Source organism: Gavialis gangeticus, unplaced genomic scaffold, assembly GCF_001723915.1.
Source record: "Gavialis gangeticus isolate Ggan-Ray unplaced genomic scaffold, GavGan_comp1, whole genome shotgun sequence".
In the NCBI taxonomy this organism is placed as follows: Eukaryota; Metazoa; Chordata; order Crocodylia; family Gavialidae; genus Gavialis; species Gavialis gangeticus.
The window spans coordinates 153,553,905-153,581,377 of NW_017729025.1; the positions used below are offsets into that span (position 1 = coordinate 153,553,905).

The following is a 27,473-nucleotide window of genomic DNA, read 5'->3' on the forward strand; positions in this document are numbered from 1 at the left end:
TTTGCCAAGTGGTATATCTTTTTCTCCCTTCCAAGATAGAGGATTGGCTCCCAAGTTTATTTATTTACCTCCAGGATTTCATCCTTCATCACAGAGAGTTCATTGGCATTTCGAGCAGTGAAATCATAGCGGATTTTGGCATATCTCTTTGGTGCAGCCATCCCCTGTGCCTCAAAATTCCTTCAGAAGAAAAAAATAGTTTATAATTTGGGTTCCTATGATAGCCAAGGGGCTGGAGAAAGTCGTATTTAGAATGATTATGTTAATGTGCAAGGTTTAAAAGGCCTCTGGCAGACATTACTCACATAAAATGCTTGACAAAAGTATCACATGACAAATCATAACATGCCAGATGTTAACAAGCTTATTCCAGGTTAATAATCACCAATCAGCCTTAAAGAAGTTGCTTGCTGAACAGCATAGTTCCACCATAGTTTTAATGTGTAACCAGTTGCCATGTTACCATTTTTTTACTCAACACTTTCATATAACGTGCAACAAACGTAATGTCTGCCAGGAGCCAGAGATGTCAGGTTTTCAGTGATGCAATGGCCCTAGACCCCAAATTTATGCTCAGTTCTGATCCTGAGTTGTACAGGATTGGATGCATTTTAGTAAAACATCCTGCAGAAAGGCAGTGAAGGCTCTTCAGTCAATGATCAGTGTCATGCTTTGAGCACCATGAGGTTGATGCCATGAAAAGTGTATAAAAAAAGGCAGTGTTAGTCTTCAGTTAGCAGCTTCATAATGAAGTGAGGATTGAGGAAAAGATTAGGAGACAAAAATAAAAATGCAAATAAAAAAATGTTAATTTACTGTACTTGACATAGAATTAGGAGTAGCCAGCAAGTTTATAGCAACAGCTTGAGTAGACCAGATAAGCCTGATATTCCAGCAGACTGGCTCATGAAGAACAACTGTATATACTTGTATAAAATAGGTGTGAAACACTAGCACTCTTCCCAACATGCCAAAGCAATGGAAAAATGGGCTACATCAGAAGGCTGAGAGGGGACCTGATGGCTGTCTATAAACTTACCAGGAGGGGACCAGTGGGGAATGGGAGAGAGACCCTGTTCCCCCGATCACCTCCCGGAGTAACAAGGAATAACGGCCATAAGTTGACTGAGAGTAGATTCAGGCTAGATATCAGGGCGGCTAGGATTTGGAACCAACTTCCAATGGAAGTGGTGCTGGCTCCTACCTTGGGGGTCTTTAAGAGGAGGCTAGATAATTACCTAGCTGGGCTCATATGAGCCCAGTATTCTCTGCTGCCCAGGACAAGGGGTCAGATTTGATGATCTACTTAAGTCCCTTCTGACCCTACATCTATGAATCTATGTTTTGAGGAAGGGAAAGTCATGTGTCAAAAAGTAGCATAAATAACTGAGAATTTTCTGCCTTTTTTTTTAAATCAGGAAGTGAGGATTCATCAGAACCAGAAATGTTCTCTTGAGAAAAGGTAAGTTTTGATGAATTTGCTTACTTCAAAATATTTTGAAAAGTTTGGATTTGTTGAAACATTTCATTTTGGCACTTCCAAGGCAAAGAATTCTGGACATCAATTTTGAAATACATTTTAAACTGGAAAAAAAAATTAAGGGGAGGGAGGGAGAAAGGAAGGAATTGAAATCTGTTTTACTTATTTCATTTTTTGGTTTCTGAAGATTGTCTAGACTTCAAGCTTTTATCCCCATTCAGAGTGGATTTATTTTCTGTTGGCATCTCGAGCAGTTTCTATCAATTCGTATAAAATAATGGCTTGAATTAGGGACATAATTTTTCTATGGACCTTCTTGCTTATGACTTAAAACCAGCATAGCTGTGACAGAGCAGAAAACTTCCTCCTGTCAGCAAGAATAGAAATAGCAGGATGGAGTTTCATCCAAGGAAGTAACACTGCTTGACACCAAACTGGATGCAACTCTATGAATAAGAGGTAGAACAGAGGGGAATGTGGCTCAAGTTTGCTAGTGGGATCTGAATGTTACGTCAGCATTGTGGTGTCAGATTTCTGCTCCCTTTAAGATATGTACACCATGCCTGTTATTTTGAGGAAAGGATTATTACTGGGCACAACATAAGGTGCATTTTCCTCACATTCCTAACTTACAATTGCTTTATTGCCTGCATGTTTTTCCAGAAACACATCTTGTGTGGTTCTTTTTCTCCCCATCATGTGGTTATCAAGGATCCTTCTAGCAGGTTATTAAAAAAAACAAACAACCATCAATGAAAAGCTGAGGGGCTTGCTTTGAGTATACAAAGATAATAGCTTTTAACACAGATTGATCTATGTCATGTTTTATTTGAGCAATAGCCCCCAAAAAGCCAGCTCTGAGGTTGGTCTATAGTCTTCCTGGTTTGGGGGAATTTATGTTCTAGGCAATAAACTGTTACAGTCATGTGCACTACATAAGGAGCAAGTGTGTGTCAACTAGAGTTGGAATAAACTGACACATAACGAACAGGAAAAGGCGAATAATTTTTCCCACCAACTGCCGCGAAGACAAGATAAAGAAGGAATATCCGAGTTCTTTTTCTGTAGTGCACCAGCAGGCACAGTGAGTCACAAGCAGCAGGGCTTGGACTTGTGAAGCTGGACACAGTGGCAGGTTCTCTGGCCACCACTGTCAAGGTCTAGTTTAAGTTAGAAACTTTTGCTGGTTATAATGTTATCAGCTTGGGACTCTTTTGTGACACTGTCAAATAGTCAAAAGCACAAGGGTAGACAGTTACATCAGCATAAAAAGGGCTTTTTCTAGTAGAGCTAGGAACCCAGCAAAGCATTTTTTGTTTAGCATCTGCTTAGTCCATCCAAGGAGGGGGCCACTAATATAAGTATTGCCACGTTAACCAGACTTTTCTTTTATAGACCTGGCCCAAATCTGACCTTGATTCAGGAAAGCACTTAAGGACCTGTTCAAATTTAGGCATGGGCCTGGGTGTGATGGACTTCAGTGGGAATTTACTGAAGTACTTTTCATACTTGAGGCCAGTAGCATAATAAGTGGGGCAGCAATTGGGGTACCAGGCTTGGGTGCCCATATAGAAAGGACACCAGAATGGCAGCTACCCCCTACATGTAGCCTGCCCTCCTGCTGCTGTCTAGGGCACAACACCCCAGTAGTTATGCCTCTACTTGAGGCCTTATGGGCACCTACACATGTGACAGACCTCTGCTTTGACACATGCTAAATAGCACAAGTTGTAGCAGACTCGATTAACTGAGTCTGCTTGTGTGCTAATTAGCATGCTCCAGCAGCCTCAGTCATGTGCATTCAGCATTGCTGCATTTCAAAATGGTGGTGGTGTTTTAACTAAAGATCATTGAACGAGCTTTACTTAAAGCACCCCCATCACCATTTTGAAACGTAGGATGCTGAATACACATGATGCTGTGAGTGCTTTAGAGTGGCTCTCAGAGCCACTCTAATTAAAGTGCCCCCTCCCCACCCCAAAGCATGTGTACAGACATACTATATGACTCTAAACTATGTCATGCCAAGACCAAAAGGTGCATAAAACAGATGGAAGTAGAGAAATAGAAGGACAGTGACATGGAAAAACAGTGAAACTTATTTGCAAGCAACTTTACTGTTAAAGGAACTAAAATTTTAGAGACATAGAGTATGGAGTTTTTTGTGAGAGATCCCTGTTAGATTTTATCAAGTCACTGTGACAGCAATGAAATATACTGAAAAATAAAGATAATGTATTTGTGCACTTATAATTGGTAATTCACATCTCCCTTTCCTGAAACCAAATGGCCTCTCCCCTATAAAGCAGATCATTTCCCACCCTGTCTAAAGATGGTTGAATGTTCAAACCAAGAGTGTTGTGCTCTTCAGTCTATCTAGAGGACACAGAATCGCCAATCAACATGATTGTACATAATCAACACACTACCAACATCTACTCTAGGATGCAAGGCAAACATTTGTGGCTTATTGTTGACTGTTCAAACTAACAAATGTGAATGCATTGGTTGACAGGCAGTCAATTAACATGGATTTAAAAAATAATCCCTAATGTAGATATTTTCTGATTTTACCTGGGGCAAATTCAAATGGAATTTGTGAGATGTAATCAAGACCAGAATTTGTGACTGATTATTTTAAATGGCTTGTATTTTGTAGTATGTATATGCCCCAATGAGGCACTGATATTCACTTCTTGTTGTGAAGACTGGTGATTTGGTGGGGGGGCATAATTTCCTCACCTTGCCGAGGTGAATTGGCTTGGGGAGTGTAAGGGTGAAATCACACTGTTGGATACTGCAGTTACCATTGTGCAAGTCTTTCGGTGCAAGACTCCTGCCTGAGTAGGAGTCATCTTATATGCTTGAAAGCAGGTAATTATGGCCTGATCTGGCTGTGCTATCTGGAGATAGCTTTTCACCAGACTGGTTTTGTAGAGCAGCAGAAAGAAGATTTAAATTGTGAAAAGTAGTTTTACTACTTAACGTGTACTCTGCCTTTACAAGTGTTCTACTTTGTAGATGTGGGTTCAAAAGGTAGGGGATGAATGGAAAGGAACAAACTAACTTCTATAGCAGTATAGTTGTTTCAGGGGAGGAAGCTTCTCTAATCAGCTGGGCAGTACATCTGATGAGCTCCAGGCAATCAGATAAGCAGTACCCTTTGGCATAACAAAATATAGCCCACAGCTGCATGGTTAATTCTTCTCTTGGCAACCCATTGTGAATTAGGGGAGTTAGGAACTACCCAGACACAAATGATCCAGGTTCTACTGTGCATGCCAGCTCCCTAATACTAGTCTGATGGCCTGATACTCAGAGGTAGGAAAATATGAACTAACTGATAAAAGTCAGTTAAGATTTCTGCCTCTCAAGAAGAAAACCACTTGACTATAACCTGTTTCAGCTTATATTTGCTAATTATAGTGCCCTGGAGGCAGATAGTACTTCATGACTGATATGTGACTTCTAGACAAAAAGCTCGAATTAATGACAGCCAAAATGTCACAGAAGAGTCTAGTATCTCAGTAGTAGTACTGCATTAGACGGTATCTAGAAGATCAGGACTCTATTGCGCTATGTGCATGGGTGGCTAGCAGATTTACCTATTTACATGTTGAGTAACACCCTGTTTAAAGGCATCCACAGCTTGCATTGCATCAGCTGACTGGCGACACTTGAGCGAGGAGTTACGATAGGGGTATCCATTGGCTGATGATAGCTGGAAAGGTAAAATGGAGTCATAGCATTACTACGGTCTCCCTATCAGAGACTGGAGACAACAATAACAACAGAGTGTTTCTAGATCCTTTAAATCAAGATTGGACATGTTAAGAGATGGTCAAGATGGACCTATTATGTCTGACTTACATCAGTAAGAGGAGTAATTCCTTCAATTCAAGGAATTTCTGGGTGATGCGCTATTGCTTATTATACGCAATTTCAGACTAGATGATTGTAATGGCCCCTTTTGGCTTTCAGAATCATGAATCTGCAATTTTGTCTTTCTACAAATCGTTTCAATGTGCAAGAACAAAATCTGGTCTCTATCAACCCACTTCCTGTATTTCAGACCCCACCCAAAACCTCACCATAGTTCAGTTATGGCAACCCAGATTTAGGATAGTGGGGTTAGCATCATCATCCTTGTATTATGAATGGATTCTTGACCCTCACCAGGACAGGTTTAGTTTCTGTAGGCAGTTGGGGTTCTGGATTTAAAGCCTTGTTACTGATGTGTTCATTTGTTACAATTAGATGACATCTCTAGCTAGTGCCTCTTACTTTTGGGAAAAGCCACGACTAACATGATCCCCCTGTCTGCGGGCGGGCTGTCCAGCCATGCAGGGCACTCCCATCTCACCCACAGGGCCCTACATGGCTGCACTAAGCAAGCCTGGATAACAGCACCCAAGACTGGTGTGTGACTTATGCCTCTGCTCTGTAAAGTGTCTTAGGGTATAAGATATAGTACATGCAGCAGAGATTTAGGAACTTGGGTTCTAATCTTAGCCAAGCCAATGACTTTTGTGTCTGATCTCTTGCTCACCAATTTAACACTGGTGTAATTCTACTGAATGTGGTGGCATTTCAATGTGTGCCAGACTGGGGACACAAACTCAGTGTCACCCATAATAGGTCAAAGGAATCTCATGGCCTGAACCAGCCCTGCTGAAAAATGGTAAGGAACTTGTCACTACCCTGGCACTTATAGGTGAGGTAAGCTTTGAAGTACAGGGCCAGCATTTATAAATGTTTGTGTATCTCCATGTTTCAGCAAAGGTTTAACTTCTCTAAGGAGGTTAGTAGCGAAAAAAGATGATGGGGGGCACAAGATTTACCTCTTCTTGTAGGTGTCCAATGTCTATTTCCCAAGGGGCTCCACGAAAGATTTCCACAGGGGGCTCCCATCCGTTGCGGAACTTCGGGATGTAGCTTGGGACATTGGCTTCTCGAGGCCATTCCGCCCTGGGAACACAAGAATAGAAAAAGGATGCCTGCAGCAAGACCCACAAGTTAATGTCTTCCAGTGCCCAAGCCACCAGCCCCCTGCAGCTGGTGAGATCATTTACAGCAGTGCCAGATGGGGGTGAAATACTACTGCTTTGCTCCAAACTGGTGCCAATGAGTGTAAAAGGTGGCTGGCAAGAGGGTGTCAGGCCCTTCCTTCCCTTATTTGTTCCCTGGCCTATTCAGTAGGGCCGCTAAACAGAAACACCCCTACGCCTTGTTTGGGAATCTGCAGAGTCACCCCAGACTTGCTCTCACCTGGATCTCGTCCATGTCTCTCCTAGGGACTCCCAGAGTGTCATCTCTTTTGGTGTCAGGTGTGTCTTCAGGAAATCTGTGGTGTCTTTAGCTAGAAGTGGGCTAAGGACTGACCTGGCAAGGTCAGGGCCTCCACAGGTATTGACAATCTGTGTGACCCAGGAAAGAATGCCAGTTAGAGACTTTGCAGGACATCAGTGTCTGGAGGCCAACAAAAGTATTAAAGAAACTAAAAACGGGAATGATTCAGAGCTTGACAGCTGGAGGCAGTGAGCACCCTCCACCTCCAAAGGAAACCACAGGGATGTAGGTGTGGTCTGCATCTCTAAAACCAGGCCACTACAGTCAGACACAGGTCAAAATTTTGAAGAGCTTGTTGGCAGCTGCAGTTCTTTGCATCTCAGACTTTGTAGAGAATAGTGCCATTTCATAGAAATATAGGAACTGCCCTCTGGGTTATTCCCCCTGGATCAGACCAGTGATCCATCTAATCTTGTATCCTGTACTTGTCAGTGCCCATTTCTTGAACTGCCCCAGGAATACAACATGAGGATCAACTGCTATCTCTAGCTCTTTTTTTTAAAAACAGGGAATCTTCTGTGCAAATATAGGGCCACATTGACCAGGTCTGCTTTCAGCTTGATTCACATTTTGTTGTTACTGCTATAGCCCAAAGCTATTCTCTCTACTCTTTCATGACCCTAATTGCAGGCTTGTAACCCAGCTTCCAGTAAGCTTGTGACCAGTCTGAGCACATCTATGGTCACTCACTATGTGGGACCGATGGCTGCCCTCCTAACTTCCGTGATCCCAAATGGGGTTGTGACCCTTAGTTTGGGAATGGGTACCCTAAGTTTTTCCTAGGTTTAGTAGCATGGCTCACCTTCCAAGTGAATAGGTTGATAATCCTTGTTCAGACTTGTAATCAAACCTGAACCTAGGTGGGATGCTGCACTGTTTCAAGGTTTTGCTGTGAATGCTTTGTAGGGTTCTGAGTAGTAATCTGAATCCCCATGTACTCCTGCTCCCTGTAAGCGTGTAGGGTAAAATGAAGCAGATGGTAGGCGTCTGAGGCAAGTTGGGCCTCACCAAGCACCTTGTTTGAGTTCAATTCCATGTCACTTCCAGTGCTAAAAACTGGAGCCTCTACAGCAGGGTTGGGCAATTATTTCGATCAGGGGGTCGCTTAGTGAGTTTTGGCAAGTCATCAAGGGCCACATGACATGCAGCCAGATAAATATTAGATTTTCTAAATTTTTAGGGGCCCCACAGGCTGGATAGAATGGCCCAGGGGGCTGCATCTGGACCAGGGGCTGCATTTTGCCCACCCCTGCTCTACAGTCTGAACACAAAGACTCAGGCCTGTGGATGGGGAGCCATGCTAGACAGTGGGTCCAGCAGAGACAGAGACACACAACATGTGCTGAGCAGTGGACTGCATGTGCAAGTGCAGGTAGCCAGTAGTAACTCAAAGTTTGATCCCCAGTTGGACTACATGATCTCTTGAAGTCTCTCGCAGCCTTACTCCTCCATTACCCTATTGGTATTGCTTCTGCAATGATTATTATTGCAGGATCAGATCCTTCTGTGTTCCCTATACTGCTTGTAACATTTATACCCAATACTCCACATCTACCCGGTGCTGATTCTAGAATGTAGGGCTGGAAGGGACCTTCTGGGTCAGCCCTTACTACTACAGGCAGCCACATGATATGTCTTTCTTAAACCATTCAAGATGCATCTTAGAGCTAGGGTGTTGGAGGGAAGGGGTTGCCATTGGAAGGCCATTCCAGAACTTCACTGTTCTGACAGTTAGAGCCTTCTTTTAATCAAGACCAATAATCTTCTGTTCATTTAGATCTAACCAGGCTGATTATCATATAGGCACATAAGAAAAACTCTTATATTTTGAAGGTTACCAGTTCCAGCGGCCCAAACAGGAAATGCACTAGTTCTGAAGCACTGGGGTTCTGGATGTGCTTTCTCAGCTTGGCCTGAAAAAAAGAGAAGTAGTCCAGGTTAATCAAACCAACTTTGGCTCCAGGGCTCTGCAATAGAGGCATAACTGCTTTCTGGCACTTCTCCATGGTGGTGCTGGAGCTGAAAAACATAAAAGCTTTTAGCTGTAATTTCAAATTAGAAGAACACAACCAAGAAAATAATTATTTCCAAGTGACTCCCCATTTCACTGATACCCATTTAGCAATACCATAAAAGGGTCTGTTTTTCAGAAAATGTTTGGATCCCTTGTGAAATCCTCCTTTTGTAAGGTATTTTGCATCAGGCACCTAGAAACATCAGTTGCCTTTGAAATGCTTGCCCGTAAGTTTCTCGGGATGGAGAGAAAGTGTTTTTTCCCCAAATGGCAAAATTCAAACTCCTCACAGTGCAGGCTGTGAAAAGTCCCTTTGATATTTTCTACAGAGAGTCAACAAGTAGTCGGTTGAAGAATGAGCATCCTCTATGCCAGTGGTCTCCAAAATGGGGTGTGCAAGACGATCCATTGGGGTGCAGGAAGAAAATATTAAAACTTCTATTTATGCACTGGCACCCTCACTCGGTCCGTATGTCAGACAGTCACGTGTCACGTACAGTACGTGAGGTATCCTGAGGGAAGAATGGGAGTTCCACAATGCGGAGGGGTTGATAGTGGTGCCCTCACTCATATATTGGGGGTACGTGCTCAAAAATTTTTTACTGATAGGGGTGCAAGATCAAAAAAGTTTGGAGACCACTGCTCTATGCTACCAGGCAAGCTGTAGTCACAAGCCACTTCAGTCTGTGCTGTCGTTTGTGTTTTCTATTGTATTGCTGGCATTGCTGTAATGGAAAATGGCTCTCTGTGGGGAAATGCAAGGGTCTGTGACTGTATGTACTGCATTCCTATGGAATCCTTATTTCCCTGCCTAATTACCATATAATTCTTGCATACAGCTTCCCCCAGATAAAACATACACCTTATTTTTGGGAAGGCAGAACGAAGAAAAAGAAATGTTTCCAGAGTTATAGTTGGATAAAGCAGGAACAGAGTCTAAAACTTCAGCTGACTTGCCTTCCCTTTCCTGCTTAAGTAAAAGCTGAAATCATAGCTGCTGCTGAAGACTGGTCTCTGCAGATAGAGCTATGATTCTGAAAAGAGTTAAAGAGTCTCTGGGGATGTAAAATAGGAGGAGGGAGACCAGGAACAGCTAGCAGATAGCAAATTTGCCATAGGAAAACTTAGTTTTATTAATGGAACATCAAGATCATTCATCTCTCCTTCTTATTGTTAATGTCTATGGAGTGAAGAACAGTGAGCCATCAAGACAATTGTGCCCCCCGCAATTGTCTGAATAATAATGCCACTGCTACTGTGCTGTGGAGCAAGAATCAAAGCAGAGTGCTTCTAATCCAGGCAGAAAAATCAGGTTCTGCCTTAAACACGCACATTAATTTTGAGGAGCTAAATTTTAGGGACAAGTTGCATGTGGTATGCAAGTGTAACAGGGGGCTGTCTCTGGGCTGGTCTACCATTGGCCTGCCCACCTGTTTCTGGGCCACTGCCTGCCTCCTCTCCTGCCATGCCTTCATGATACATAATTATGTTGTTAATTAGGCAGGAGGCTGCTCATTCTTGCCTCAGTGACAGGGGGCACTAGCTGTGGCTCTGTTCCTTCCCTACACCACAGCCCAAGCCTCACAGATGGTATCCACAGTTCTTAACATCACCCGCCCCACACTGGCCCCCAGAATCCTCCAGTCCAGACCCCAGCTGGATCCCTGCAATCATGTGGCCTGTTCCACCCTCATTCTGGGCTGCCTAGCTCCCTAAACTCTTCCTCCTCAGGTGTGGCTCCCTCCAGGACCTTTGGCCACCCAGGCCCTGGCCTCACCTCCAAGGCCAGGCAGAACCCCAGGCCCTCAGCTCTGGGCATTTCTTGCAGTGGACCCCTGACCCTTTTGACCTTTCTGGTCCTGGCCCCAGCATTGACCAGTTGAGGGTGCTTCAAGTCAGGCTTCTAAGCCTCTAGCCCACTCTCTAACATGGGTCCACCTTCTTGGCCCTACTATGATGTAACCCACCCAGTTGTGAGAGCTGGGGTTAAGGCACCCCAACACCTTTCACCAGGGTGGTCTCTGGCCTGGCATTTCCTGGGGACTCCTGCACCACCAGGAGCCCTACCAGGCCACCCATCCCTGGCAGGCTGCACTTTTAGCTCATGCCCAGGATCAGGAGCCTCCTATCCATCCCCATAAGCTCTTACCCTTACCTCCCAGGATGCTGCATACAGCCTTGCAACCAGGTAATGTTTCTACTTGCCTGCCAGTAGCAAACTGCTCCGTTTATATAGGCAGCCAGAGATCTAAAATGGCTGCTGCAATCAAGCACCTGCTAGCTGCTTGTCTCAGCCCTTAAAGTGGCAGGCACAAACAGTGTCCTGCCACAGCAAGTAAATATGATATTCCACTTCAGGCATCCTGTTCTGAGAATAAGAGAGTGATGTGTTCATCTATGCATGGCACTAGAAGCAAAGAATTGCTGTGTTCTCATTGCAGTTCTGCTTTGTAGCCCTGGTCAAATCTTTTATTCAGTTTTACCAGGTGGAAAATGGAGTGATCCTCTTCTCAGCTTTGGTGTGAGGATGAATTAGTTAATGCTGGTGAAGCACTGTGGGGGCCAGGGGGTACATAGTTTTGGGCTGCTGATGTGTTTTTTAAATAAGAATGTAGAGTGGAAAGTGTGAAAAAAAATTGATGGATCCAAGCCTACCAAGTAGCACTTCCAAAGGAGTGTGCAGTTATAGGACACCAGATTTGGCAAGCACTATGACTCTATCAGGGCTTGTTCAATTGATCAGCACTCTCCTTGCAGATTTCACACTGTATTCCTTTGGGGCAGCAGCAGGATGTAGCTGTGGACATGTCTATGCTGAAAAGGCATAGCTACAGCTTGTGTAGACCTTCCAGAGCCAGGTTTAAGCTAGTTCAGTGTAAATCAACCTCTGGGATACTCACCCAGATTGTCAGCATGTGGCAAGCTTTGTGTTGCTTCACCTGCCCCGTTGTTTGTACCTAGGCTAGCTTAGGGAGTGCAGGGAGCTGACTGCAGTGGAGATGCACCCCATGGCCAGTAGAGTTACTGGTATAACTCTTCCCCTACCACACAGAGGCAGATATAGCCTCATAAAGGTGCTTTTACACTAGTATAGGGTAGTCTCACATGAAAAAGAGACTTGCCTTTTTACTTAGTATTCTTATGTCCACACAAGGGGGAGATGTACAAGTACACCCTTATGATAAAAAATATGGGCATAGTTTAGGCCTTAATCTATGTAGCTGTGCTGAGGTAAGAACTATTTAAAGGGATACTTAAGCTAAGTACAGACAGTCAAAGAGCCCAAAGCTGACTTGATTAAATTTTTTCAGGTTAATCTAAACTGATTTAACCGATAAGCAAGTGAACAGACATTCACTTTTGATTCTGGAAATGCAGCCACATGCCTGCAGTGGCCCAAGCCAAAAGCTGGAGGCTGCCAGAGCACACCTCCCTGCTCAGCTGGAGCAGACACCTTGGGGCAAGGCTAGCCCACCCATTCTGCAAAGGTAGTTGCAGGGGAGGTACAAAGCATCCTGGGATGCTGGGGGACTGTAAGTTAACTTGAATCTGGAGGGGATCTGGGACAGAAGTTCAATAAACCAGTTTAACCTAAAACAGTTAAATCTGATACTACATCCATCCAGTTTCATCTTAAACTGGTTTCAGCTATTTTGAAAGCAGTTTATGCGCACTGAACTCCTGGTTTTTGATCACTTATACTGGTGTATGTGTAATTTATGTCCCCTGCCTTTGGCTATGTCTATACTGAAGTCACTGCTGTGACTGTAACATAATGTAAGTCTACCCAAGCTAGATTTAAACTAGCTAGATTAGATACTGCTTAGAAAGGTAGCAGCAGTAGCACAGAGCTTAGCATAGGCTATGTGCCTGGGTATTTATCCGGTTTTTTAGAAGGGTTGCGCAGCTGTTCTGAGTTCTATGGTGGTGTGTCTAGACTAATAGCTGTAACCAAGTGATTTAATTTGAAGCTATCTCCTTGGATGTCTACATGGGCAGATCTAGGATTTTGAAAGGAGGCTGCAGGTGTTTTGGCACATCATCACATACACAACAACACACATTTTTTCTATTTTAAAGAGAAACAAGAAGTTTTACTAATATGCTGCAGGTCTAGTGCTGTATTACTCAGTTTAAGATCAAAGCAAAAACATATATAACCATTGGAATATTCACTAATATGCTACATTATATATTCACTTTTAAAAACATAACAAATTAGGCAAAAATAGGAAAAATAGTCAAAAGATATTGTGTCATTAGTCCTGTATTTATTGGGCATCTTTACATGTGCTCTAGGGGGGTGGGGAAGGTGCTTTAATTAGAGCAGCTCTTGGGATTAATCAAGTCTGCCTGGGATGAATTGATCTGCTCTGAATTGCTGTCATTACAGCATGTGGAAGCAGGCGTCCCACACTTCTACAGACACCCATTATAGTTAAATGTATGTCTCTTATTTGACTGAGCATCTTGACAAGTGCGTCCAATACTTTACTGTCAGTCATTTCTACATCTGACTTAATATGATCACACCTGAGTTAAGGTTTTTAGCTAAAGTTAAAATATCCTGCAGGGCTGTGAAATAGAAGAGAGACATTACCAGGAATGGCTAACGGCAAAACTTCAGAAGAAAGGAGAGTTTGAATAATAGAACATTAAAACCTTTAATCAGAGGGCTGTTAATGTTTGTGGGCTGGGGAGAGATTAGTAGGAATCAGGCAGATGATAACAAGCGGTGAAGTCTATTGACTCTCTCAGCACTGCTTGAATAGAAATGCGGCTGCCCCTCCCAGGCAGTTGGTTTTGAAGTATGGGTGGAACAGGAATCAAAGAGGGGGTGCAACTGCATTAGTGCACTCCCCCTTGGATGGCTATAAAAGCTGTGATTACAGCAGGGACTTTAAAGTATTTGTGCTATTAGGTCCACAGTATACCATCTTTGTGCATGTTTCAAATTTTTATGTGACCTAATATGAATGTATTAATGAATGCATATTTGCAATTGTAAAATGTGCCACTGGGGTTATTTCACCCTCCCTCCCCCCCCTGGCTGTTGTCACCGTGTTAACTTTTCAAAGTAGCTGTTACTTAGAACAGGCCTAAAATCTTCCATTGAAATGCTTTTCACCTAATAGATAAAGCATTTTCTTTTCAATAAATGGAAATTTGGTGGGGAGGGGAGAGGGAATCCTAATTTTGTCAAGCCAAAAAGTTTCTGCATTCTTGAAGAAAACTGGAATTTTTGACAAACCAGGAATAGATTACTTTTTCCTTTAAAATGTTCATCCCTGATTTCTATTCCAATGATTGTGGGCGTGTCTACACATGCAATTAATGAGACTAAATATACTCTAGCTCAATTTGAGCCAGAGTAAACTAATCCTGACATCACCATCTATACGTGGACCAGTGAAGCAGTGAAATGAAATGGGCTGCATCTTACCAGAAGGTTGAGAGCCAGTTTGGTTTTCTGGAAGCAGTCGATGAATTCGGCCTCATTTGGAGGTCTTGCTCGAAGTGTCAGTACTCCCTCTTTAAGGAAAAGCAGTTGGGAAGGGAAATGCTTTTATTAAAACAAGTCAGAAAAGGATAGGTTTTCCTTATTAGTGTTCAGGAGAAATAGTAAGTGGGAGCAAAAAGGCAAGCTGAACTTGTATTGCTATGTTTTGCTTGCTCTAGGAATGGGTCCCCAGATGGCTGGGTTGACCAAGCCAGAGCCCCAGGAGGAAGGTGACATAGATGTTGTCATGTCATTACTGTTCCAAACTCACTAGGTTGGTGGTTCTGATTCTCTCCCAAGCCATTAATCCCACTCACTCTGCTTTACCCACCAACTTTCTCACTGTATCAGCAGATGGAACATACCTGCTGGCCCTTTCTTTTTGCTCTTCTTTCCTTTTTTCCTTTGGTTCAGCTGTTTGAATGCCTCTGCTGCTTTCTGAAGCCTGGCAACAAACACTTCAATGTCATCCAGAGTGCAATTCAGGGTTTGCTGTGAATAGACAAAATACACTGCATCTAAGCCAAAAGAGTAGCTATTGCATCCTACTCAGGAGCCCATGCCCCAAAGTTTATCCTTCACAAGGGCCTCCATCTGGAGGAGGTTTCATTAAAACAAGAAATGCAGCAAAACTGGTCTCTTCCACATGGAAAAGGAATTGTATTAGATTCTTGTGTTGCAATTACCAACACAGTGTCTGATCTCCTGCTAGCAGACTGTATGATAACTGAGAAAAATAAGTGGAATGACTGGTATCTCTGGATCTGGCACTCTTTTCTATGTGGGGTAGTACTTTGCAGAGGCTCCCATTGAAAACAATGGACCTACTCAAAGAGCAAGGTGCTACTCAGTGGGCAAATCTACATGTGCCTTAATGCGTTGTAATTTGCACTACTGCACAGTAGTGCTGGTGCACGTCTTGTATGTCATGCTAATGCGCAGTAGGCTAATTCTGCTGTGCATTAGCACGGCTTTTGCTGTGACATGCTAATCTGCAGTAAAATTAGTCTACTGTGCTTTTAGCATCTTGTATAGATGCACCCAGTGAAAGTTAAAATGGCACCTTCTTGCCTAACAAGGTATGGACCTTCTCTCTTGCCCATTTCATCTTTGTAGGACCCAGGTGCAGATTTAAAACTTAATAAATTGCACAAAGTTGGTGTGTGAAAGTCCCTGCTCCCACTCTCTTTTTGCTTGCTACAGATGCCCAGTTCCTGTTACCAACCGTTTCTTTTTCGATCTTCTGTGCTAAGATTGCTCGGGATTCTTCGTGGTCCTGGGAAGTGGAGCTTCGTCGGTCATATTCTGCCAAAGGAAACAAAAACCGAAGGCATTTATCACTAAGAAAAGGCATTTATAACAAAGTTCATCAAAACAGGCATAAACCCTAAGTAGATAACGAGGATCCTGGGTCAGGTTGGCTGGCAAAGCTGGATTTGGATTGCATATCAATTACACTGGGTTTGGCAATGCGTCAGAGCATGGTTATCTGTGAGGAGGTCAAAACTGCCGATTAAACCCTTCAGGTGGATGTAGCCCCACCTCCAACATCACTGTGTCCACTGATTTCTGTCAGCCTGCCAATGTAAGCAGTGCATGAATCACAAGGAACCACAGCCGGTACTTAGCTACTGAATAAAGAAGGCAGCTCCATGGATTTCAGGGGCTTGTCTACCAAGCAGTGGCAGTGGCTGTGGCAGTATCCTTGCCAGGATGGACCCAAACACACCCCACCCACACTGAACCCAAAGGCACGCTCCAAACCCTAAAGTACACTGATAAGACCACTCTAGACTAGTCCTGAACTCCCCATCTCAAGCATACCAGACTGAGGCGCACACCCATGACTGGTCTCATTAACACACTGGCAGGTTTGGAGCATGCCTGTGGCCAGGACCTGGCTAGACCTAGCCTTCCTGCTGATGCAGTGTAGACAAGCCCAGTGGAGCTGTGCTGATGTATAGTTTCTGGTGATCTGACCTGCAGGCCTCCTTTCATCACTCAGCAATATGTGAGCTACCAGATACTCTTTTTGGTCACAGATGACTGAAATAGCATACATCTATCAGCATAAGCATCTGTTGTCACACGGACAGAACATCAAATATACACTAGATGGGCACATTGAAGAGAGGAGACAATAACAATGGATACAAAAACTAGTCTGGTAGCTTCAGGTATGCCAGGAATTCTGCAGGACTGACGCATTGGACAGGCCTGTACAAAAATCTGAGGAGCCCTGTGCAAACTTGTATGCATTTCCTCAAGTTGGTTCTATTTTCTTAATGAGCAGTAAATAAAAACATAAAGCCACTTAGGCTTTCAAGTGACAGGCAATGAATGAGATGTCACCATTTCAGCTTAAGTAGTTTCTTAGTAAGCTATTTGTTAGAAGAATAACAAATAAGTCTTGGGTAACAAAAGATTTAAAAGTTCCCAGTAATTCCTTGAGTTAAAAGCACCAGACTATATAAAATGGAAGTCTTTGGATACAGGTCTGGCAGAGAGCCATAAAAGCTGTCTGCAAACCCTCTGTAAACAAAGGGATTGGGTTTCTAGTTTAGACAGGTGTTCAGTGCTAATGCAGTGAAGAAGAAGAAGACTTAACAAACCATCTTCATTCAAGGTGTTAATCCATCCCACAGACATAAATCAGTTTCCATTTTATCTGGATATAAACCTTAGGTAATGTGAGGCCTTATTGATGCAGTATACAGACTTCTGTAAAGCACTGTGAAAAACAGAGTTAAGGTCATAGTTGTCATGACCATTTGTTAACAAATAGTGTGCAACAGAAGCATTGTTTGTAGAAAATATGGTGTGGGGTCTATCTCCAAAATGTCCAGTCCTTGTTATGAAGGGGCAGGGGGCATATTCTGATTGGGCCCATGGAGCTAGTCCTAAACCAAAACATGAGTACCAATGTTTGATGGGAGACCTGGTTATGTATTGTCCTGTGCCAGTACAGCAAGATCCATGAATGGATAGAGTGGCTGACTCGCACAAGAGTTTATATGTTGCTTTCTAACAGCTGCAGTCTATGCAGTCTACAAACCCTAATCACAAGTATCAGTGATCCTCCTGCCACTGAATGGGTGAGAGGTTATATTTTTGGGAGAAGGTACGGAGTCCTTTCCCTGTCTGTGAAATACACATCATCCATTGGGTAGTATTGCTAATGAATGGAATCCAGATGGGCTGTGGAGTGGTCTTACTATGGCCAGAAGGGGAAATGAAGTGTGCAGCCCCAGGTGTGCTTGTGCCTGAGGAAGCTCTTTATTGCATTTAGTATAGGAAAATTAGTAAAGGAAGCGCTCTTGGGAATCTGAGACAAAATGCCAGGAAAGGCAAACTGTAGCATAGCGTAGAGATAGCTTTACTAATTGCAAACAAGCTAGGTCTAGTATTAGAAGCAGTGAAACCACAGCAGTCTGGAACTTAGTGCAGGCTAATTTACCCTGCTGAGTAGCCAGGCAGAGCGAAATCTCTTCCCTGTTGCATATACAGTGAATAGTAGAAAAGTCACCTTTGGAATATTATAATTGAGCCATCTTTGAAAGGCCTGTCCCAAATGATGTGAGTTGCCAGTATATTTCAAAGTCTTGCCTCTGCAGTCAGTAGCCAACACTGAAAGCCTAGTGCTGGGAGCTATGTCAGGAGGTGCATCTGCTGATCTGTAGTGACTGAATGAGCAAGTGCTTTGTGTTGGTTGAAGCTTGTCTGGATCCTTTCTGTAGTGGGGGTCCCAAAACTGGATACAGTACTCCAGATGTGGCCTCACTAGTGCAGAATAGAGGGGAATCATTCCTTCCCTCAATCTGCTGGCAATGCAGCCTAGCGTGCAGTTAGCTTTCTTAGCAACAAGGGTACACTGTTGGCTCATGTGAGCTTATAATAATGACTCAAAGATTGAGTTGACTCAATGAACTTAGAATAATGCCTGCAAGATATACCATCAGTTTATGCGAGCTGACGGTTACAACCGTCTCTACTGAAGTGCATGGAAAGACTCTCATTGAATTCCATGGGAGTTACATGAGGTCTTAAATGTGTAACCTTTTCCCCCTTACAGACATCAGGGCATATAAAAAATCCCTTGTACATCAATGGGAAAATCCCAACAAATGATGTATTGATCTTGCTGGATTGATCCACCCCGCAGCTTGAAAAGATTGCCAGCCCCTGATGTTAAGTATGAGAGAGAGCCTTGATATGCTGTGTCACCTGAAGGGCTGTTCTAGGTTCATACTCAAGTGTGTAACTTGCATACTACTGAAACTAGTGTTGAATCCCTGATTATATGTGAAAGATGTAAACTATGTGTGTGCATACACACATAGTTTACATCTTTACATCTTTTATACACACATGCACACATACTTTACATCTTTCTGATACTTTACATTATATATATATATAGTGTGTGTATATATATATGTATAAGATTTATAGCTACAATATTTCTTGATATATATAAAATCATGGATTCAGTGCTAATTTCAGTAGTATACAAGTGACACTCTTTGAAGCTATAAACAGGGAAAAGTACATCACTGTGGAAATGAAAGCTGAAAAATAGTAGATCATCATAACCAGAAAATGCCCTGGTCTTGCAGGACAAAGTCACATGAGAGAAGATGTCACAGTGAATCGATTGTACGTTTCAGCTTGGGCAGAATCAGTGCCTAAGGAAGGGTGTTTTATGCCTGAAATCCTGTCTAACATTTCTCCAACTATACAGTTATTCTACTAAAAATATTATCAAGCATATCTTGCTGTTTGCACATTTCCTGGATCATCACAATTACACAACACTCAAACCTACTGTAAAATAGAGAGAGAAACACTTCTTTTGACTGTAAACACTTTGGGGCAAGTCTTATCTCTTAGACCAAGGACGTATAATGCAACCACTGTGGGGAGATTGATTCTGGCTTTGATGCCATAGTAAGGAGGAGACGGTTCTCCCAAGATGTAATAGGTGCTACAACGGCACCTGGCTGAGAGGAAACAGAAATGCTGATTTACATTGAGCAAATGGCTACGCCTGACTGAAACCGCTTTGGGCAGGGGTCAGGAACCTATGACGTGTGGACCAGATTTGACTCATGGAGCCATTGGATTCAGCCTGTTGATATCGGGTTGCATTACGTTTGGTGGCAGGTGCTTTCACTTGTGCAGTGGCAGAGAGAAGTTGCAGTGGTGGCCAGGTCCTAGTGCCCACCAGCCCCAACTTAACCCAAACTAGGACATTCCAGCCCACAACCTGAAAAAGTTGCTGACCTCTGACCTCACGAAGCAGACACACAACACATTCCACATAGTCACTTCCCCTCATGGCAAAGTTACTATGCATTTTTTTCAAGGGATAATTGTACCCTGTTGTTCCTTTGTAGTCTACCTGGGCATCATGTGTTCACTCCACTTTTACTATGTGACAACATGAATCTGACATGATAACATGCTGTGTTGTCCATACCCTTAAAATGTACCCATAAAACATCTGCCGCAAAGAGGCTGCAATCGTTGTCACCCTTGGGGAATGAAAAGAATTTGAATCCCATCTGTATTATGTGTCCATTGAGTGCTAAAAAAAAAAAAATCAGATCTCCATCATCTGCTCCAGCTGCATGTCATTTTCATTATGCAAAGCCAGTTCAAAAACAGAGTCTCTCCCTAGGAACACAAATCAGTTGTTTGGCCTCTCCTATTCATCCTTAGGAGAGAATATTTTCTCTCCCAAGCATGAGTATAGAATTTCATGTTGCATCTTAGTTGTTTTCTTTTTCTTTTCTTTTTTTAAGCACATCAAAATTGCATGTAAAATGCAAATATCTTTTAGTACTGGCACAAGATGCAACTGCAAGAAAGATGCCTCTGAACTGTTGGGAATTTTTAAAAATGAAATTGGGAGCTTGTTTCCTATGTTCCCCCTTCTTGGGAAAAATAAAAGTGTTTTGATTAGAGGGAAATGAAACAAAGGGATAAGGGAAGGGTTTGTGGTTAGCACGCAACAAGACATGAGTTCAATTCTGGTTTCTGCCACAGTCGCCTAGTGGGATTTTGGGAAAATCAGTCTATTCTTCTAACTGAAATTCTTGGCTCCATGAAGTCAAGTGAAGCCAGGCTTTCATCTTGAGTGTCTCAATTCCAGATCTTGCATAGCATCTCTTTTTTGCCTATTTACACTTAAAGGTTATCAGGGAATGGATTATTTACGTACTGTATAAATTAAACCCTGGTTAACTCACCACTGTAAGGGGAATGGAAATAATGGTGACTTATTCAGTAGTGCTCAATTATCAGGAGTCACTAATTGAGGAGAAGGGGGAAGGAGGTAGCAGGGAATTGGAAGAACAGTGAATTGGATCACAGTAGTGAACAGTAGTGTAGCCAGTAAGAGGGAGCAAGCAGGCCACCATTCCCAGGCACCAAGTAAGAAGGGCATCAGAATCCCCTCCCCTCCCCCAAGTTTTTGTCACAGCAAGTGCAGTCCTGCACCTAATAACATATTGGGGTGGGATGAGGGGAAGAAAGAGGGGTGGCGCAAACAGGGCACCAAGGGCAGGTCCAAGGGAGCCTGTGCTATGGGGCTGCTGCTGCTTGAGCCAAAGCTGCAGTGGCAACAGTAGCAGCTGCCTGCACTGTGGGAACAACACCCTAAGTAACATCACTATAACTCTGAGGAGCTTTGGGTCACTGAGACTTCTCTCACCCTGTGTAGGATGTCTGTTGCTATTCTGGCAGGTAGAAATACTGCATTTTTAAAATGCAGATGTTGGGTGTAAATAATATAGAGAGACTCTTTCTAGTTCTGCCGTGACCCCTGTGAAATGGCATTGGCGGTCTTGTGTTTTGGCAACATCAGGCTTCAAATAGCTCAGGAGACCCTGGATTGGTGTCAGTCTTGTCTAGCTGTGGGCAGAATTCACATATGCATGTTACAGAGCCACTGAATTCCTCCATTACCTGGTTCATTATGCTGGGATGGGGCAGCCACCCGGTTCCTTGGCGAGCCTCGCATCTCATGCTGGATTGGAATAGGCGCTGGTCCCTGGGGCGGTGGGAGAATTGATTGTCTCTGCTTTATTTTCTCTTGGTTTACCCTGTGGGATAAACAATGTGAAAACAACCCATCTTACCATCAGTGGCAGCCTTTCCTGGTCTGAGGAGACTAGACTGAATATGCCAGTCAGAACAAGGAAGAGGAATCTCAGCCTGGGCTATTTGATTTGGCTGGAATTTATCACAGGAAAGAGATCAGTACAATTAATCAATGCATTGGCTTTTTGCTGGAGAAATGTCATGTCCTTGGCTGAGCAGTCACCTAAGCAGATGAGACCTGGGACATGTGGATCTTAATACATGAGCTTCTACCATTTGAGCTATGAGATGCATCTCCTTGGCCAAGACTGTAGTGCGCTCATCAGTTCCCTCTGTGGCCATGGCAGCACTAAAAGAGGACACAGCACCATCCTTTCTGTTCCATGGATTGGCTCTTTTAGGGTTTGAGAAACAGTCATGATCAAGATGCAAGTTTTTTTTGCTGGCCTCTGCTCATAAATATATCACCTCTTATTTCAACTAATATTTAGAAATTGCAGTATAATCAATAAGATTTGGAGGGAAGAGTGTGAAATATCAACATGCATCTTTCTATCTCTATAAGTAAAATAACTTGGGGACTAAAGGATTAAACTAAATTTCCCCCCGGTTGGCCTGTACAGTCTGTACTTCCAGCAAACACTGAATAATAATGATGTAGGATTTTAAGGCTAGTGCCTTGAGCAGCAGAACCTGCGGGATTCCTTGTGTAGGACAAAGAATAAGGACCGGTTCCACCTGGTTGGTTTATCACCACAGCAAGGATACTGCTTCTGGTTCGCTAATGAGTAGCGCTGTCAAGTACTTTGACCAAAGATATGGAAAATCTGATGATAGCTCTAGTGAAACATGTTTGTATATCTATCACGGAACTTGTAACTCCCTTTTCCAGGCAAGTAAAACAAGGATAAATTTTAAGTGGAAAAATGACATGTGTTGGATTCGAATTGCTGGATGTGAGGTGATGCTTAGTCTTATTTCTGGAACAGAGCCCAACCCAAAAGGGGCCCATTTTTCCATTTCATTTGGACAAAGCCTTGCAGTGTGTGTGTTTCAGTGCCATCACACTCCAGTTCTGATTCACACTCTCTCACAGCTCAGCCCACTCCTGACCCAGGTCTATGTTTGAAAAGGTCCAGCCCTTGCATCCACTGTTTTTTCTCTAAAAGATGAGGCAGGTGGCCCTTCTCATTCCATCACTGCCTACTGTAACCCATCTGTCTGCCCCACTTACTTGAGTGTCTGCGGCCGTATCTTCTTTCCATGCTTGTGGTCTGCAAGCGCACTTTCTATGTCCTCATGGACCATCTCCGCCTCAAACACAAAACAAGGACAATCTAGTAAAGATTTTGCTTTCCAGGGATTGAAGAACACAGGAGAGATGGTAGGGAAGTAGCTGGGGGAGAACATAGAGGTTTAGAAACTTGTGAGAGAGCTTGGCCCTGAACTGGACTGTCACTGTTCAGTGCTTATCTTCCCCCTGTCAGAGAACATGATGAGAGAGCCTGGTGAAGCTGAAAGGCTCTGGTTCTCAAGGAGATCTAGGTCGCAGCACCTGTCTATGAGGCAGGCAAATGGGGCGGTGTGTACTGGAATTTTAGCCAGGAGTAGCTGCACCAGTGGAAGTCTCTAGGATAGCCCCCATGAACACTGGTGCAGCATGGTTCACTGGGATAGGCTGTGCAATGCAACAGTTGTTGCACATGTGTATATTGTACGTAGAGTTTGTTCTAGTGGAGCTGCTTGCTTGTGGCTGGAATACCAGTGTAGATAAGGAAAAAGCTTCCTGTTCCTGGCCACTGTTTTTATTGTGCAACTGCTGATAAAGCTGCAGTGTGACTCACCAGCTTTCTGAAAGAGAAAGAAATGGGATTGCTGGAAGAAAGCAATAGTTCAGAATGGAAGGGCACTTGGGGGAAAGCCCCATGTCATTCCTGGTAGCTGCATTGAGTTCACTGGCAGCTGTGCTGATTTTTACACCAGTAACTGCCTTGCCAGACATTGTAGATAAAGCAGGCAGGTTGCTGTCTTTTTACCAGCTCACAGGAATGATCAGAAGCAGTCCTGCTGTCATGCATATGCTTGTGAAATATTACTGCTGTTAGTTTTGGGGCACCCTGGACAGCTTAGCACCAGTGTAATTTTTACACCATGATCTGGAGCAGATAGATGACCAGTAATCTTGGAGGAGTTATTATGGTATCTCATCACTAGATGGCAGGACAGTCAATGGCTATCACTGGGAAGAAGCATGACACCTAGTTTTACCCCATGCCACCCCCCCATCCTGCACTGCCCCATTTTCCCAGGGTCACTTTACATTGGATTTTAAGAAATTACACCACTGAAGAGTTATATATCATGTAAACAATCCTTGTTTACTTTGGTGTAAGGAAAGGTTATAGTGATGTAAACGTGATATGTGTAAGCCCTATGTTTGCTGTGACGTAATAGAAACCACTGTAAAACTGTTCATCATGAACAACCCTTGCATGACAATACTCATAGCTGTGTCCCCACTGTTCCATTATTTGAGCCAGCTAGTACAAACCCATCCAGACACATGCGTGCCTCCATGCACCCTATTCTGTTCGTTGCTGCTCACTTGGCGCATCTACACGAGACACTTAGTAGCCTAATAACATTGTGCAGTAGCATGTCAGTCAAAAACCATGCTAATATGCTATTGCGCCATGTTATTAGGCTACTGTGCAGTAAGCATCACAAAAAAACTAATTACTGCCCATTTAATTAGTACTTCATTAACCAAGCACTAAACTAAATGCACAGTAACTATTGCGTATTAATGAACATGTAGACCAGGGGCAGGCAAGTATTTTGGGTGGAGGGCTGCTTACTGAACTTTGGCAAGCCATTGAGGGCCACATGACAGGCAGCCCAGGGCAGATAAATATTAATTTTCTAAATTTTTTAGGGGCCCTGCAGGCTGGATAAAATGGCCTGGTGGGCCACATCTGACCCACGGGCCGCATTTTGCCCACCCCTGGTGTAGACACACTCACAGTGGTCTAAATGTTCACTTATGCATGGAATTCTGGTTTGGCTTTTCTCTCAAGTGCCTCAAGCCGGTGAGGAAGGTTTTGAAAGATCTGGCCCCAAGAAGCTGTGATACTTCCCACTGTCTCTGCTCACCTCAACCTCATCGCAGTTGAAGAAGTGAATGTCAGGCTTGTGCTGCTCAGAGTCCTGACACACCAGCAGAAGGATGGAGGAATACCGCATCTGATTCAGCACTGTTTGGCAGTGCTGGACAGTTGGGAGAGGGAAGTCCTCTAGCTCCTCCTGGAAAGTAAGGGGGAATGGGTTATACAAATAGGAATTCTGCAGCTATGCCTTGCATTTACCCCTGTACTCATTGTTGAAGGCAGAAATGACCTCACATGAGACACATTTCCTGGCAGTGGTTTATCCCTGTTGTTCTGTGTCCAGTGGTTGGAGGAGGAGGGGATGGGCCAGCATTGTGAAGTGGGATTAGGGTGCTAATCACAAACTTAGATGAACCCATGTTCTTCTCTGAGGTCTAGAGGTGGGGTCCCCAGGTGGGGGTTGCTGCTGGGTTAGCAGCACAATGTCCTGGTACTGCCTGTCCAGATATCCTCTTACTTTTATGTTCTTCCTGCAGAAGTCAACTGGCAGCCCTAAGCTTTTGCATACCATATGCACATGCAGCTGGTTTGAGAGCACCTAGAGGAAGGATGGTTTGTGGTTAAGGCACTAAATGGAGATTCAGGACACCCTCTGTTTGCACTTGGCTCTGCCGCAGACTGCCTGTGTTACCTGGGGCAAATATTTCTGAGCCTCAGTTCTCTGTGATTAAAATGGAGATTATGATACTTTCCTGCTACTCTTTCAGGCTTGTCCATCTACATTGCATACACTTTGGGGCAGGGACTTTCTTACTATGTGGGTGTGCCCAAACCAGGCACTGCTGGCCAGGGTCTTTCGTGGTACTGAAGCACAAATAGCTTCCTCTTAGACCATTTCACAGAACTATGAATCACATTGACCTGGTATTTCCACAAAGGGCTGTTCTGTTGTGGACCTGGAGTCTTGCTCATAGAATCTGAGAGTTTCTCTCACTTGATCGGTAGCCACGCACTGAACTCACATGCAAATCCTGTTGTTCTAGGGCAGGGGTGTCAAACATGTACAGGCGAGATCTAGCCCTTGGAGCCATACAATCCAGTCTGGGTCAGTCTGATAGAGCCAGCATATAGAACCAGCCTGGCATGTGGGTTGGACCTGATGCCACAGGCATTGCACTCAGTACTGGGGGTCAGTCTGGGGAGTATATGGCACCAGCGCCACACTGACTTTGTGCATTAACCCCAGGGTTGGTTTGGATTGAGCCCCAAGCCTTCCAGGAATGCCAGAGCCATTGCAGAGGGCCAGTCTGGCAAAGCACCGCCCTGTGCAGAGTGTGTGGCCAGTTTAATCACGCTCATCACATGCAGCATGAACCAGCTGTCCCTTTGGTTTGCTTGGCACATGGCACAGTGGGCTGGCAAGGGGCATGTGCTGTATGCAGCACCTGGCTGGCCTGTCTTGCGTATTGGCTCTTGTGCATGGTCCTAGTTCAACTTGCAACACAGCTCAGCAACCCTAATGCAGCCGATGGGGCCAGATGAGTTTGGACCCACTACATTCCAGGGGATAGAAACAGCCACCCTCTCCCCTTGGCTGGCTGTTGGTTTTTCTTTTGGGCACCCATTCAGTCCAGTGCATAACTCTTTCTTGAGGAAGAACATTTCCAAATCATGCAACCCATGGTATTCAGTGCTTTCCTTTGTTGAGCACAGTGGTTTGCCCCACATGTACCTTTCGAGTAGCCTTTGACATACCTGTGACTCACAGTCCAGCAGCCGGATGGACTTGTCGTTCACCTGCAGCAGCATCTCCTGGGTCCAGATCTTCTCTTTAGAATTAAGCAACATCAGTTTCCGGACGGCATCGTCCACTGTTATGATGGACTCACTCTTATCCATGATGAATGTGGCTAAGTGCTGGGGGAGAAACCCACAGGTACAAGTGGTCAGGCTAATAGCAAAGCAGGCCTCACGTGCTGTTACTGAGCCAGGAATAATCCGCACCCACTGAGTGGAGAGTGTTTCTCCCTGTCTAGCGGTGCTTGAGCTACAAACGGAATCTGACTGTTCTGTTGCAGGCTTGGCCAGGAGATCTTGGTCTTTTTGTTCAGATAGTAGAAGCTCACATGCTAAAATACAGGAACCTGAGTGTCAAAGGCCCACCCCGTGGCATGACATTCCATATGCTTCAGCAGGTACTTGTTTGCTCTCAGATTCCGTAAGTCACTTATTATCTCTGAGTGTTTAGGCTAGATCTATGTACATTCCCCACAGTCTGCAGCAAGAAACAGTATTCAGACATCTTCAGTCCTGGCTAGGCGACTGCCTGTTCTGTGGTATGTTTTGCTGATGCCAATAACTTTTGGCCTCCTGCTCTCTCCACAATAGTGAAAAAATGGAATTTTACAGTGGAGCTCGCTTTTGTAACAAGTTTTGCCACTTGCATGCATATCAGATCATGTTGGAACTCTAGCAACTAAGGCCCCAGTCCAGCAAACACATATGCACATGCTGATGTTGTTTTTCAACCCACAAATAATCCTGCTGATTCCCTAGGAATTAAGTATGTGTTTAAATGCTTTGTTGGATCAGGGCCTAAATCATCTCCCTGGCCTAAATTAATCCACATTTTACTTGGGTTCTATAGATGTTTTGCAAGATGAAATTCAGTCCCAGGCAGATGATCCATTAAGGACCTTTGCAAGCAGCACACAAATCCTCCAGAGCTTTCATAGGATTTAAATGGAGGGTGGGCACTGTCTGGGCCAAGTCACCAGGTGTGAGTCCCACTCACATTGCAGTGATAGCATGAGGCTCCTTGAAGCCCAAAGCTACTTTGCATATACAGGGCTGCTCCAAATCTGATTCCAAACTTACTAAAAACTGGGATCTCTGGCTGTGGAATAGGATTTTTTTTTT

At 44.0% G+C, this 27,473-nt stretch overlaps 1 protein-coding gene across 2 annotated transcripts in view; it reads right to left on the minus strand.

Annotated features, from left to right (window-relative positions):
• The window catches only part of EPS8L2 (EPS8 like 2), a 140,531-nt gene that overhangs the window by 11,253 nt on the left and 101,805 nt on the right, over positions 1–27,473 (minus strand). For both annotated transcript variants that reach the window (XM_019519795.1, XM_019519796.1), the window contains 12 exons: positions 26,310–26,471; positions 24,601–24,750; positions 22,682–22,761; positions 21,313–21,449; positions 15,569–15,648; positions 14,709–14,835; positions 14,287–14,375; positions 8,668–8,742; positions 6,749–6,897; positions 6,322–6,448; positions 5,086–5,201; positions 69–180 (listed from right to left, as the gene is read on the minus strand). In XM_019519795.1, coding sequence (XP_019375340.1) covers positions 69–180; positions 5,086–5,201; positions 6,322–6,448; positions 6,749–6,897; positions 8,668–8,742; positions 14,287–14,375; positions 14,709–14,835; positions 15,569–15,648; positions 21,313–21,449; positions 22,682–22,761; positions 24,601–24,750; positions 26,310–26,471 — 1,404 coding nt within the window. The remainder of the gene's footprint in view (positions 1–68; positions 181–5,085; positions 5,202–6,321; positions 6,449–6,748; positions 6,898–8,667; positions 8,743–14,286; positions 14,376–14,708; positions 14,836–15,568; positions 15,649–21,312; positions 21,450–22,681; positions 22,762–24,600; positions 24,751–26,309; positions 26,472–27,473) is intronic.